Source organism: Saccoglossus kowalevskii, chromosome 2, assembly GCF_978046115.1.
Source record: "Saccoglossus kowalevskii chromosome 2, keSacKowa6.1, whole genome shotgun sequence".
NCBI lineage: Eukaryota > Metazoa > Hemichordata > Enteropneusta > Harrimaniidae > Saccoglossus > Saccoglossus kowalevskii.
This window is the reverse complement of record NC_140642.1, coordinates 5,133,239-5,148,736: the sequence shown is the minus strand read 5'-3', so window position 1 is coordinate 5,148,736 and position 15,498 is coordinate 5,133,239. Positions and strand designations below refer to the sequence as shown.

Sequence of the window (15,498 nt, the reverse complement as noted above, 5' to 3'; positions counted from 1 at the left end):
AAACAATAGTAAATTAAAGCCGCAAGCGGCGTCACCGGGGCCCAAGCTGACAAGATTCTGTTTCATAATTAATGTGGTCACATGTTAGACAATCAGGTAGCTTGAATTATCAGTAACATGAGGTCAAAATGAAGTTGGTACCATGTATTTACCTGGTTTGGTTATCGAAATATGGTTTTCAGGATATATAATGAGCCATGTTCTTAATAATGAGATTACATAATCATATATAGCCATTTCTAATGTCAGTTACATCTTTCATTCAATGTCTTCGTAATGACACTTGTTACACGTCCTGCTCTGCGACAGTGTTTTAGATATGACTGCTTTGCATATTAATGAGTTCACATGACCATATATGGTCATCTGTTATTTTTAATCAAATCTCTTGTTCACTGTTGTCATAATAACACAGGATTCATCTTCCTAACTGCAACAGTGCTTAAGATATAATGGTTATGCATATTAATGAGTTGACATGACCATATATGGTCATCTGTTATTTTAATCAAATCTCTTGTTCACTGTTGTCATGATAACACAGGAATCATCTTCCTAACTACAACAGTGTTTGAGATATAATGGTTATGCATATTAATGAGTTCACATGACCATATATGGTAATCTGTTATTTTAATGAAATCAATTGTTTAATGTTGTCATAATAACACAGGTTTCATCTTCCTAACTCCAACAGTGCTTGAGATATATCAGTAATGCATATTAATGAGGTTAGAAGCCCCCACCCCTTAGGCGCCCATCGACAAAACCCAGCCACGTGCCATTCGGTTGAAAAAATGCATCTCAAGAGTAGAATGCACATATACAATTTTAGCCAAATCGGACCAATACAACACATGTAATTGCACAAGATCTGTTTTCATAAAATCCAAGATGGCGGCCAAACCATGTGACTGATCAAAATAATATTATTTTTCTCATATGGAGCTAAGGCCAGGCATGGTAAATATAAAAACATCTGGTAGATTGGTTGAATCACCTCTGAGAAACAAATGCCCAAACTTTTGGGCAATTTTGCTTAAAATCCAAGATGGCGGCCAAACCACGTGACTGATCTGAAATCTTTTTTAGGTTTCTGAAAGAGATAGATATACAGATGCCATGAAGCAAAATTGAAAATAATCCCTCAAGTGTTGCCATAGTAAAAAACTACTTCCTGTTTAGAAGAAATCCAAAATGGTGGCCAAACCACGTGACCAATCGTAAAAATTTTATCAAACCTAAATGGGATTCATATATAGAAGCTAAATACTACATATGAGAGCATTCTACTTGGTGGTTCTGAAGAAGAAGATTTTTAAGTGTTTTTTGCCGTTTTTACGAAAAACAAAATGGCGGGAAAAGTCACATGACCGCTAAAGTTTTTATTGCTGATATTTATTACACATGAGTTGTACTATATACCATAAAAAAATCTAGACGCCTAGACCCTCAGAAAGTGGTCAAACAGCCACTTCCGATTTTATTTCAATCCAATATGGCTGCCAAACTAATTGACCAATCGAAATTCTGAAAGCATGTTGCACCAGTTCACATTAGGGACTATCAGTATAGAGCATTATCAGACCATTCCGTTCAGCGGTTTTCTCAAACGACTTGACGAAAAAAGTTACGGAAGAAAGAAAGAAAGAAAGAAAGAATTAAAGCCGCAAGCGGCGTCACCGGGGCCCAAGCTGATAAGATTCTGTTTCATAATTAATGAGGTCACATGTTAGACAATCAGGTAGCTTTAATTATCAGTAACATGAGGTCGAAATGAAGTTGGTACCATGTATTTACCTGGTTTGGTTATCGAAATATGGTTTTCAGGATATATAATGAGCCATGTTCTTATGCACAATAATGAGATTACATAATCATATATAGCCATTTCTAATGTCAGTTACATCTTTCATTCAATGTCTTCATAATGACACTAGTTACATGTCCTGCTCTGCGACAGTGTTTCAGATATGACTGCTATGCATATTAATGAGTTTACAGGACCATATATGGTCATCTGTTATTTTAATCAAATCTCTTGTTCACTGTTGTCATAATAACACAGGATTCATCTTCCTAACTGCAACAGTGTTTAAGATATAATGGTTATGCATATTAATGAGTTCACATGACCATATATGGTCATCTGTTATTTTAATCAAATCTCTTGTTCACTGTTGTCATAATAACACAGGATTCATCTTCCTAACTGCAACAGTGTTTAAGATATAATGGTTATATTTATTAATGAGTTCACATGACCATATATGGTCATCTGTTATTTTAATCAAATCTCTTGTTCAACATTGTCATAATAACACAGGATTCATCACCCTAACTGCGACAGTGTTTGAGTTATAACAGTTATGCATATTAATGAGGTTAGAAGCCCCCACCCCATGGGTGCCCAGCCACGTGGCCTAGCAGTGTGCTATTGGGGCAAAATGATGCATCTGATGACACAAATGCACATACAAAATTTGAAAGAAATCAGACTAATACAAAACATGTAGTTGCATAATGTCTATTTTCACAAAATCCAAGATGGCGGCCAAACCATGTGACTGATCAAAATAATATTATTTTTCTCATATGGAGCTAAGGGCAGGCATGGTAAATATAAAAACATCTAGTAGATTGGTTGAATCGTCTCTGAGAAACAAATACCCACACTTTTAGTCAATTTTGCTTAAAATCCAAAATGGCGGCCAAACCATGTGACTGATCTGAATTTTTTTTTAGATTTTTGAAAGGGTTTGATACACTGATGCCATGAAGTAAAATTGAAAATAATCCCTCAAGTGTTGCCAGAGTAAAAAACTACTTCCTGTTTAGAAGAAATCCAAAATGGTGGCCAAACCACGTGACCAATCGTAAAAAAATGTTCAAACATAAATGGGATTCATATATAGAAGCTAAATACTACATATGAGAGCATTCTACTTGGTGGTTCTGAAGAAGAAGATTTTTAAGTGTTTTTTGCCGTTTTTAGGAAAAACAAAATGGCGGGAAAAGTCACATGACCGCTAAAGTTTTTATTGCTGATATTTATTACATATGAGTAGTACTATATACCATAAAAAAATCTAGACGCCTAGACCCTCAGAAAGTGGTCAAACAGCCACTTCCGGTTTTATTTCAATCCAATATGGCTGCCAAACTAATTGACCAATCAAAATTCTGAAAGCATGTTGCACCAGTTCACATTAGGGACTATCAGTATAGAACATTATCAGACCATTCCGTTCAGCGGTTTTCTCAAACGGCTTGACGAAAAAAGTTACGGAAGAAAGAAAGAAAGAAGAAAGAAGAAAAAACCGGACAATAAGAATAGGGGCCTCGCCCTTCAGGCTTGGGCCCCTAATTAAAGCCGCAAGCGGCGTCACCGGGGCCCAAGCTGATAAGATTCTATTTCATAATTAATGAGGTCACATGTTAGACAATCAGCTGCAGGTAGATTGTATTATCAGTAACATGAGGTCGAAATGAAGTTGGTACCATGTATTTACCTGGTTTGGTTATCGAAATATGGTTTTCAGGATATATAATGAGCCATGTTCTTATGCACAATAATGAGATTACATAATCATATATAGCCATTTCTAATGTCAGTTACATCTTTCATTCAATGTCTTCATAATGACACTACTTACATGTCCTGCTCTGCGATAGTGTTTCAGATATGACTGCTATGTATATTAATGAGTTCACATGACCATATATGGTCATCTGTTATTTTTAAACAAATCTCTTGTTCACTGTTGTCATAATAACACAAGATTCATCTTCCTAACTGCGACAGTGTTTTAGATATGACTGCTATGCATATTAATGAGTTCACATGACCATATATGGTTATCTGTTATTTTAATCAAATCTCTTGTTCACTGTTGTCATAATGACACAGGATTTATCTTCCTAACTGCGACTGTGTTTAAGATATAATGGTTATGCATATTAATGAGTTCACATGACCATATATGGTTATCTGTTATTTTAATCAGATCTCTTGTTCACTTGTTGTCATAATGACACAGGATTCATCTTCCTAACTGCAACAGTGTTTGAGATATAACGATTACGCATATTAATGAGCTCACATGACTATATATGGTCATCTGTTATTTTAATTAAATCTTTTGTTCAATGTTGTCATAATAACACAGGATTCCACTTCCAAACTGCAACAGTGTTTGAGATATGACAGTTATGCATATTAATGAGCTCACATGACCATATATGGTCATTTGTTATTTTAATCGAATCTCTTGTTCAACGTTGTCATAATAACACAGGATTCATCATCCTAACTACAACAGTGCTTGAGTTATAACAGTTATGCATATTAATAAGGTTAGAAGCCCTGACCCCATGGGTGCCCAGCCACGTGGCCTAACAGTGTGCTATTGGGGCAAAATGATCCATCTGATGACACAAATGCACATACAAAATTTGAAAGAAATCAGACTAATACAAAACATGTAGTTGCATAATTTCTATTTTCACAAAATCCAAGATGGCGGCCAAACCACGTGACTGATCAAAATAATATTATTTTTCTCGTATGCAGCTAAGGCCAGGCATGGTAAATATGAAAACATCTAGTAGATTGGTTGAATCGTCTCTGAGAAACAAATACCCAAACTTTTGGTCAATTTTGCTTAAAATCCAAAATGGCGGCCAAACCATGTGACTGATCTGAATTTTTTTTTAGATTTCTGAAAGGGCTTGATGCATAGATGCCATGAAGCAAAACTGAAAATATTCCCTCAAGTGATGCCAGAGTAAAAAACTACTTCCTGTTTAGAAGAAATCCAAAATGGTGGCCAAACCACGTGACCAATCGTAAACATTTTTTCAAACATAAATGGTATTCATATATAGAAGCTAAATACTACATATGAGAGCATTCTGCTTGGTGGTTCTGAAGAAGAAGATTTTAAAGTGTTTTTTGCCGTTTTTAGGAAAAACAAAATGGCGGAAAAAGTCACATGACCGCTAAAGTTTTTATTGCTGATATTTATTACACATGAGTTGTACTATATACCATAAAAAAATCTAGAAGCCTAGACCCTCAGAAAGTGGTCAAACAGCCACTTCCGGTTTTATTTCAATCCAATATGGCTGCCAAACTAATTGGGCAATCAAAATTCTGAAAGCATGTTGCACTAGGTTACATTAGGGACTATAAGTATAGAGCTTTTTCAGACTATTCAGTTTAGCAGTTTTCTCAAACGGCTTGACGAAAGAAGTTGTGGAAGAAAGAAGAAGAAGAAGAAGAAGAAAGAAGAAGAAAAAACCGGACAATAAGAATAGGGGCCTCGCCCTTTGGGCTTGGGCCCCTAAAAAACTGAACGATAATAATAGGGGCCTCGCCCTTTGGGCTTGGGCCCCTAAAAATACCGAGAGCACTCAGTTTAACCTCTGATTGTATGTAAATGGAGGCTAAGCGTGCAATCGTCAACAACACCATCTGTGGTTTCACCCCTCGTCTACCAATCAACACATAGTCTATGTGTCTCACCTTTTTGGTTGAAATGAGTCATAGCTGCACATAAAAATAACATGAGAGATACGAAGAGTAGTCTCCTGACCAGAAAGACCGGCCGTTTTGAATCCCGAAGCACAGCCATTGCGTTCTACACCACGAGGTTCAAGGGTAAGAAGTAAATGTCAGATTGCGGCGACCGTCGCTGTAATTGTGCACAGCAAAGTTTGATGAAATCTCTACACTGCTGCCATGTGAGTCATATAAAGTGAATTGCTTCAACTCATCTCAGCCGACGACGGAAGAGTCAAACACACGCTGATGAACACCCCTTAATGATCCTCTCTCGTCGAACGGTCGGGAATATGTGCTGTTATAATCGTGTGTGGGTATCCACTGATAGATTATGGCTGATATGCAAGCACATTTGACCATCGACTAGTCATGTATTATAGCGGATAGTGCGATTCAACGTCTGAGCGCAGTGACGTCAATGCTTGCAAATCTGGGCGGTCTCATTGCATAATGGAGGTGACAGAGCTAAACAATAGGGTTTCGTTTTCTACCGTAGTGTGCAGCCGCGTGGAAGGTTAATGCAGATGATGAGTGAGAGGGTATTTATAATACAAGTGAGGTTCTGAACAGTATCCATGGCACAGGCGAGGGTAATTTATAGTACTTTTAACATTTACTTACAGTGTACGGGGTATAATGCAATGGGCGTAGTTAAACAATAGCTAACCATGCATGACGATATTGCGGCTCATGCCTTGACTACCTAAACAATTAATGTATTGCCTGTGGTCAATAAATACACAACAAAGAGATGATATATTCAATGTGACATACGCGTGACTGCGTTCGACACGCAGTGCAGGTTGAAAATATAGCCCCTCGCGTGACTGTCGATACACCAATGAGGTTATTATACATACATACATACATACACGCGGCCAAAGTGATAACCCACCAGTCAATTATGTCACCAATTTCCATCAACGTTTAATGTATAATAAACATGAAGAATTTATGGTGCCAGTTTATTTCAGATTGCGGAAAAAGACACAATTTAGCTTGTAGTGAATGTGGATTATGTCAGAGGGGCGCATGCGTGCTATATGAGTTTGTTGAAATGTTGTTAATATTTCAAGAAACTGAATAAACCACTGCATTTTAAAAGGCTGACGATGAAACTGGGATAATATTTGATAGAATACAACCGGATATCACACTACTCTATTCAGACGGATCCGATGGCGCAATAAAATATGCCGGGTAATTACTCGTAATAAGTATTTTTCCCTATAACCATGCCCCCCTCAAATGATGTAAGTCAGTGTCAATACAAAAAAGCGGCGTCAGACGTTAAAAAATATCACCATAGCAACCAAATAATGCTTACAAATATAAGAACGAAAACATGATTGGAGTTCTATTTATATGTTAAAATAGCATAGTACAAGGTTCACGACTAAATCTCGACGTTTCGTCTCCATTCAAGCAGATGAATATGCGTTTATATTGTGATATCATTTGAAAGAAATCTGTGCTGACACCGAACGTAGAAATCAAGATTACGGTAGAACGAGCAAGTAATACATGGTAATAATAGATCATTACGGGTGCTGCATTTTTCATTTTCCAATACCATATATTTTTCAGTGGTGTATTTTCGTCATGTTAGTTGAGCGACATATTTAGCTATTTAACTTGTCAACTCTGTTATCGACGGTTATGTTTATGACGTCATCAATACAGCGCAGTTCACAGTTGGCCTGATTTGCTCGTCGATTAAACACCTGTACCATGGACGTTGATTGTTTAAAACGTGGGAGGCGTGAAATGCACGATGTGTGACGATTGACCCCGAGTGTATAACTATACACGGTTTGAGATGCAGATATGAAGAACAATAACTGTTTGAGGTTTTGTTTCCAATGTCGAATCATAATTTATCGATACTCAATTATATCGAACTTGCACCAACCACTCGCAAGAAATTAGCGTGAAAACAGCACAGTGCAAAACAACCGCCCCTTGATTTCAGTTGGCTCACTCCTCATTACAATTTCATTAAACTTATCTGGAATTGTTTGATGTTCGTGGCATCGCTTATAAGGAGGTTGTAATTATAACTCCGGACTCATTAACGGATATATGACGGGATGAACTGTAACTCAAACCGCGACTGACATATCATATATAGCGAATCATAATGTCTTTAGTTCGCCATGGTTTAAAGGGGAAAGGTTGCATTAAATCACCGCGTATAAACTAGGAAGATTGGATTATACCAAACAAAGTGGCTAACTGAATTAGCGCGCACATTGTATTACATCCAAGTATTACAAATTATAGGGTGTTAATTAGTCAACTGAACCTGAGATCTATAGCTTGTTTCATATCTGGGTTACCGTCATACCTGGTACCATCGTGTTTACTAGTACACTTCTTATTCGAAATCAAGGAGTGATCGCGAACAAATTAAACCCTGACTTCGCACTCATCACGTTGTTTTCCCAATCTATTTGTATTAACGACTCAAGTATAATAACAGTATAAAACAAAACATGTTGGCATTTGCCGAATATAAAATATAGAGCTTGTGGTATCATTATACCGTTAAATACAACCACGCGAATTCAAGATCACGAAAATGATTAACATTCCACTTGGATTTTCAGTCGTCTAGATACAAAATACTCTTAATATACCCAAACAAATATTTCACTTCAAACAAAAAATCTTAAATTCCGAGTTGTTGATATTTGACATCTATGATCCGCTGAGACGATATACATATTGGAATTGCAATCGGTTACGCGAAGCATGTGCCACTACCCGTCACGCATTATGAAAATCAATTAACAAAACGTGACAATGAGTAAAAAGTCGATAAATTCAATGCTTCCAACGTAGGGCAGAGAGTAGTCATCCTTTGCAGATTACCGACATTGTAACATGCTTACGAACTGAGCATATATGTATAGGAATCCCTCATTGATAACCATTTGCTTACGTGAAAATTATATCTGGAGGGATATATATATAATCAATTAGATCGGAACACGTGGTTCGTGTTGCAATCAAAGGCGTCAAACGAATGATGAGTGAACTGGTTACAAGAAGAACATATTGACACATGCCATTTCTTAGAAACCAACTAAATAATCGATGTACTTCTACTGACCTAATCAGATCTAATTGAGCCTCCATAGGAGATCTTAACTCTTGTGAACTTCAGTGACCAATCAGAGAATGTTTTATATACAGGCAAGGTTGGACTTTGATGCTGGTACACAATAACCATTGTATACAGGCCTTTTCTGACTGGTTTACTGAATATAGTTATTCGAGATCTGAGACTTGTGAAAAATACTGGAAACTCACAAATTAAATTATTTTTTTTGAAATGTTTTCATAATATTAGCATTCATTATAATAATATATGACCCTTTCATCCCACATCCCATGCAAATGAGTGAAATGTCATGATATGACGGAATAATGTCACTATAGAAACCAGGTAATGCCAGTCAGTCAGTATGTAATCATATGGCCAAACCAGTCATAGTAGTTTATGGGCCAAGGGCTGCAACATTTATCAAACCATGAAAATTAATGTTGTGTATATTACGACATGTTTAACAAATACATTAAATTAATATGTTTCCTTGAAAAGAAGAAATGACATCATACAGAATCCAGATTCATCACCCGTGACGCTCGATGGTTAAATCAGCGAGAGACATATAACCTATTTGGAGTCAAGTTCAATGTAATGATCTAGGCACCACACAGATTCCCTATGGTTTCTTTAGTATCCAGTTATCTGGATATACCACTCGAATATATAATCACTGGATTGTTGATAGTAATATTCACATCAATATATCTTAATGTGAAATTGAAGGAGTTAGCTTTATTGTTGTTTTTGACAATTTATTAAACATTATATAAAAATGAATCAACCAGCAAGGAAACTCATTCATGTCATGTCAATGCTATGTTGAAAAACACGTTCTAATAAGTCTTTACTATATTGATAATGCCATCTTTGGTGTAGAAGTGTTGTTCTTGAGTATCACGTTTTCAGCAGTCAATGAGATATCAAAATCTAATAACTGAATGGGCCAAATTAACAGGAGCTGCATTTGAGCGGCAGGTATAACACTGTAAGTTCGAATGCCCGCCCGTACTATTTATCGTCTCTCCATAATAACTATGTTCCTGGTTCGCCTGACGTTATAATCTTTTAGTACGAAGCATATAGTCACCAGGTTAAAAATCGTATGCTTAATAAATTCTGCACTCCCAATAACCCAAATGACTAAGGATTATCCAAATTAACGATGTCGCTGGTTCCGAATGCAATTTCGTTTAAATTATTATTACACGAATCCTTCTGCAGGACAATATGATCGTACCTTCTAGTACATCGGATAATACATCCAACTTTTGAAGAGATTAACAATTCACAATTAACGTTTTGTACTACGATAATATTATAGCTTATTTAACTTATTTTGCGTAAGGCGAACATAGCGAACGTCCCAATGACGTCCGACATGATTACATGTACGTCAAATGACGTTGCGAATGGAACCCAATATGTAAGTCTATTTTAAAGCCAGTTTCATAATTCGCAGTGCACTCAATAGATGGTAATTTATGTTGCCATCACTGTCACTTGTCTGATGTAGACCATTCATTTCTAGCACTGCTACATTGTAGGTGCCAAATGTGGAGAACGCAACATCACTTATTGCCTGTAGGCCTTGAGGTTATGGTATCATTCTCTTTGTAGAACGTGTGCATTGCATATTGTTTTTTCTGCTTTGTAAATCCCCATACATAGCGAGAATTAGAACTAGAATTGTACATTCTGCTCTATTACTGGAACGAATTTATTTCCAGATATGCAACAATTCATCGACCTCCTCATAGTTTATGTTAAAGGTAATCACTGACAAAACAATAAAAATACAACTTCCATTATAGAAGTGTTTTCAGTACTGTTCGCACTTAGGGGATTAAGTCAATGACACAATATTTCACCGAGAACGCGTTATAACAGCTTGATACAGATTTTCTGTAGAGAACCTAATCTTCAGAAAATGATTATATGGAATGGTTTCATACAAAGGCATGTCTGCTACGGCAATGTAGCCTAGGGAAATCACTCTTCACGATACTCAGAAGAACGTACACAGTAAGGAATCAATTCATCTTGCAGCGGATTTGTTTGACAGTTGTTCAGCCTATATTTGAAATAATAGATTGTGATATTATTGGTTTTCGCAAGACGTGTCTTGCATACTATTGATCACCTGGCATGGTATTTATTGCATTATTTTAGATTATGCTGAATGGTTTATTTGATCTAGTTGACCATATTGCCTGAAGTGTTAGTATAATCCTTATTAACCGTAATAACAATAACCAACAACCACTACTTGCACTATTAGAACATACACCGATCAAGTTGTGTTCTACTCATGTTAACTACGAGTACATTTATGTGATACCGAAATATGTTTGTGAATTTTCTTCATATCGACCGGCACATGTATAATGGCACAATGATCAATGTTACCGGGTTTGGGGTTTTAAATAACGATTTTACAGTTAATAAACATTCAACTTGTAAAGAGCCATTGCTAAAATAGTTACTTAAACAACAATAGTGTCTACTATATACCATATTGTAGAACAGCTATTTTAGAAAGCTACTGCGTTTAGTAATTCGATCCAATTCTGGAAAAACGGTTGAAATAGTAATACATCCCACACTCTCGGGCGTACATACTTGTTCCCTGAACAGTATCATTGCGTGCGTGGACAAGTCTTATGTTTAAATATATTATGTACAATTTATAAAACACATCAGTTAATTTCACTGCATCATTGAGCCGTGCAATGAAGTAAATTCATACATGGCATACACATAACACCTATCGTAATTGACAGTCCAGTTGCAAATATCAGGAATGTGTGAATAGGTATTTTCAATATTCCTTTTCTTGAAATATTGATGCAAATATCTGGTTCATAGTGTAGAATATGTTGACTCTCATACGACATGTCAATATCATGAAAGACCTAGTCAGTTCATCAATTCGTGAAGTTATGTTATACGTACTATGAGCTTTAAACGATATCAAATTAACATATCCCAGACTAACCAGCAAGTTTAACGACGTTCGAGGTCACACAACGAACATTTCAGGGCTGTTGACCGTGCCATTCAATGACAGGGTTTATATCAAAGATACAAGTAACAAATTGTCACCCACTGTCACACATTTACTGTCATTTATTTAATTTTATGTATACAGTGTTATGACTGAATACATAGTAGAGATTCAAATTACACACGTTCACTAAATGTTATTTAAAGCTGCCATTTGGGGCAGTGGGACATGACGTAACAGAAAGCGCGTCTGCATATAGTGCCGAGTTATGAGTCTCGTCTTTCTTGTTTCTTGTTCCTGTTTCCTCTCATATCCAAGTGTTCATGAAATGTATACATAGCATGATGAGGATTGCGAGAAACTGACAGGAATCCCTGCTCAGTGTGATACACAAGATTTAGACCACAGCATTGAGCCTCGCCAACCACTACGCCACCTTAAACCAAAAAGACGACTCTAAATAGTGTGTAATAAACGCCGAGTATTCATGGTCAGTGGAGTAAAAAATTAATACATATATATCATATACTCGTTCATTAATTAAAATATTTCATATTCAATGTTGTAATAACGATACTGTTAGTTACAATATAGTTGAACATATATTGTAATTTCTCATGCCACCAATTTCGAGTCATTCGTACATACTGACCATTCAACATGTTTGGCTTGTTTCCGGTATTTTAAAATTGTTACGGATACATTTGAAAGTATTTTGCAGTATTATTGCAGATGAACTGTATGCCAACAACAGTAAATACAACTAGCTGAAATCATTTGAAAGAGAAACAAAATCAGGAAGTTAGCTCCCAAATTAGCAAACTGACATGCAGTTGTGTCCACGGTGGGAGTACACTTGCATTAATAATTTATTTCTACACCAAGTACGCGGTAAACACAGAATTATTTCCTCGTCAACAGTGTTTACAACTGGACATTGTTAAATATTTACATGGCCACTCCCCTGTCAGATATATAACAAGTACTGAGTAAAGAAACATGCTTTCAAAATGCACGCACACAACCCTAGAGACAACGAGTGTATACATATTTTATATGGTTTGTATATTTAGTCGTACATTGACATATGAATGTGGACCATATCTGAAGAAAAACGATTCTTGATATGATACACATCATTAACAATTCCCTAAATGAATGTGTACTAGTGAATGAGGTATTTGTATATTAAGCTTTTGGACAGACATCAGATACTACGCACAGTACATGAAGATAAGGGGAAATAAACATGAAGAAACAAATGAGAATCGATTGAAATTCTGAGTCATGTTTTGTGTTGATATAATTATATTCAAGAAAACTCAATCAGTTGGAATGCCGAAGAAAAACAACTGACTTGCATCTTAAATAGTTAGGGGGTTGATGTTTCCTAATATACCGTAGAAATGGTACTAAGTAATCCATGTTTAATGCAACTAGATCAAAGAGGAGAAAATCTTTTAAGGAGATTATAGTTTTAATATATTATGGCAAATTAGAGTGTAATTTTGTAAATGGGTATAGTTATTACCTGCTGACAATCAGCTATCGTATACGAACTTGTCTATATATGTAGTCAGTTTTTCTAGTGTTACGTTATTATCACTTTGTGCCCATCAAAGCTCAGGTGATTGTCACAGTGGTTGCAGTAATTGAGCTGTCGCTGATCCTGTAAGGCTTGTTATAGATATCATTGTAGAACACAGCAGAATAAAACCAGCAAATAGTAATAGTTTTGCTGAATTCAGTAATGGTGTAACAAACCACTAATAATATATCCAATACAATTAATGAAAAATACAACAAATTGTGGATAGGAGAATGTGCCCTTTGAAGATGTAACTTTGGCTTTCCAAGGATTATACTAGATCTTGGGGATTACTCATGTGTAATCAGTGTTTACATTTTACTGATGGGAATAAATAACCTTTAAATGTCAGAAAATTTAATCTGCAGAAAAAATCATAGAGGTGATGGCCGATGGCTGATGTATCAGTTTACAATTTACTTCCTATACATAGGAAGTGTATTTATGAGATGATTTACCAGCTGAACTTAAAAACATTACGATACAGCGATAATTGAATTCTATTAATCCAATATTAATTGGCAAGCAGTCAACACATGAATCAGCTTTCATTACAAAATAATAAACATCCATGACAAAAGCTTAATCACTTTCAAAAGGGCACCACTTCGTTTAAGTTTCATAGAACACAGCTTTTTTGTGTTCACCAATTTAGTGTTGTTGTCCTAGCCGTGATAGTACTTCATTCAGTAATATTGAATCTACTTCAGATGAAGTGCTGTTAGTACTTTCACCTCCAACAGCACCAGCCTCAGATGATGGACTTCCCTGTAAACAAATCGAATATACACCCATTAAATTACTTTTACATTTTATGTTAGGGAGAAATCTAATTACAAATGATTAGCAACTTTTTCATAATGGATGGCAAAATCTAATCTGGTTCGTGGATCTCATACACGATCTTTCGCCCAGTACTTTGGATTGAATGGATCCATTATAAGATTGTCTTTGTCGTTCTATTAAAGAGTTCAAGCATATTGAATCAATCATAAATGCAAAATTGATCAAATGAGATAATAGATTTTTCAACTTACTGTTGATATATTTTTTTCAATCTGTTCTGCTAGTGCATCTAGAGACATAGAACAATCACCATCTATAATGACAGTTATTTTACTGACATCTCCTGAGTCTATGTACAGCCTATAGTTACTCGGTAGAAATAAATTGAAATCATGTATCAATTCTGGTCTGCCTTTAAAAAGTACTCCTATGCGATACACCACAGTTAAGGTGTCAATACTGCAGAAAATAAGAAAAGTTGAACGTTTAATTAAATATGGATAATGCTTCAACAGTAAAATGTGCGATGTAAAAATTTAAGTATTATCTAAAAAAAAGTATAGAAAAAACTTGTGTGCTGAGAGTATGAAGCAGAATTAAGGAGTATTCAAAAATTTGCAAATTTAAAAACATAGTTGAACTCTGGTGACCTTGCCCTTTGTTATATAATATAATTCCCTTTATCATTGTTTGTTTCAATATAAATATGCATTGTCATAATTAATTTTGAATACAAACAAGTTTTGGGGTTGAACCAACAGTGGGGAATCAGTCTACCGAATGTCCTTAAAAGATGTAAATATCTTACAAAAACATGCCTTATTTGTTTAATTATTTTAAGGAACATAATTTCCAGCTTTATTCAAAGTAATTCAGATATTTTAGAATAAAAACAAATGTCTCATTGCAAACAAAAAGTGCTGCATTTAGATGTGAATAGATTCATAAAACATGCAAGATAACAGAAAAATTTAGCTGGCTTTAGTCCAAGTATTTTGTACAGGTGTCTGTCAAAAATTAATGATTCACTGAGACAAATATGAACTGCCTCATTGTGTGACTACTGTATTATATGAAAAGTAAAAAAAAAACTCCCTTTATGAATAGCTATCATGTTGCAAGCTCTGCTTTGTATGCAAATCAACTTACTGTAGAATACTTTATTTTCGCTTGGAATTTTTTTTCGCTGAAGGGATGTTTCCGTGAAAATAAAATCCAGCGAATATACTTTTTTTCCTATATTTCACATTAAACTCATCAAAAATCAGTGAAAATAAATTCCACACAAAACGCCTAAAAAGCCTTTTCAGCGAAAATTTATTCCAGCGAAAATAAAGTATTCCACAGTAAATAGTTGGTGTCCAGTGGAGGAAGAAGTCAACAGTACTGTTGCCTCCTGAGAATCTACATCTTCAAACATTGCAATTTTTGAAGTGCGT

General features: G+C 35.6%; 3 protein-coding genes across 3 annotated transcripts in view; 1 reads left to right on the top strand and 2 right to left on the bottom strand.

Annotated features, from left to right (window-relative positions):
- Window positions 1-5,656, bottom strand: part of LOC100368700 (sodium/potassium/calcium exchanger 3-like) — a 50,392-nt gene extending 44,736 nt beyond the window's left edge. Inside the window, exon 1 of the mRNA XM_078005737.2 lies at window positions 5,528-5,656. Within this exon, the coding sequence (XP_077861863.1) occupies window positions 5,528-5,636 (109 nt within the window). The 5' untranslated portion in view covers window positions 5,637-5,656. The remainder of the gene's footprint in view (window positions 1-5,527) is intronic.
- Window positions 5,657-6,004: 348 nt separating this feature from the next.
- LOC100368394 (cilia- and flagella-associated protein 70-like) overlaps window positions 6,005-15,498 on the top strand; it is a 71,294-nt gene continuing 61,800 nt past the window's right edge. Inside the window, exon 1 of the mRNA XM_085508245.1 lies at window positions 6,005-6,156. The gene's annotated coding sequence lies outside the window, so the exon portion shown is untranslated. The remainder of the gene's footprint in view (window positions 6,157-15,498) is intronic.
- The window catches only part of LOC100368545 (D-aminoacyl-tRNA deacylase 1-like), a 38,007-nt gene continuing 35,484 nt past the window's right edge, over window positions 12,976-15,498 (bottom strand). The window contains exons 7-8 of the mRNA XM_002741399.4: window positions 14,311-14,518; window positions 12,976-14,041 (exon numbers count right to left, since the gene is read on the bottom strand). Of these exons, the coding sequence (XP_002741445.1) occupies window positions 13,925-14,041; window positions 14,311-14,518 (325 nt within the window). The 3' untranslated portion in view covers window positions 12,976-13,924. The remainder of the gene's footprint in view (window positions 14,042-14,310; window positions 14,519-15,498) is intronic.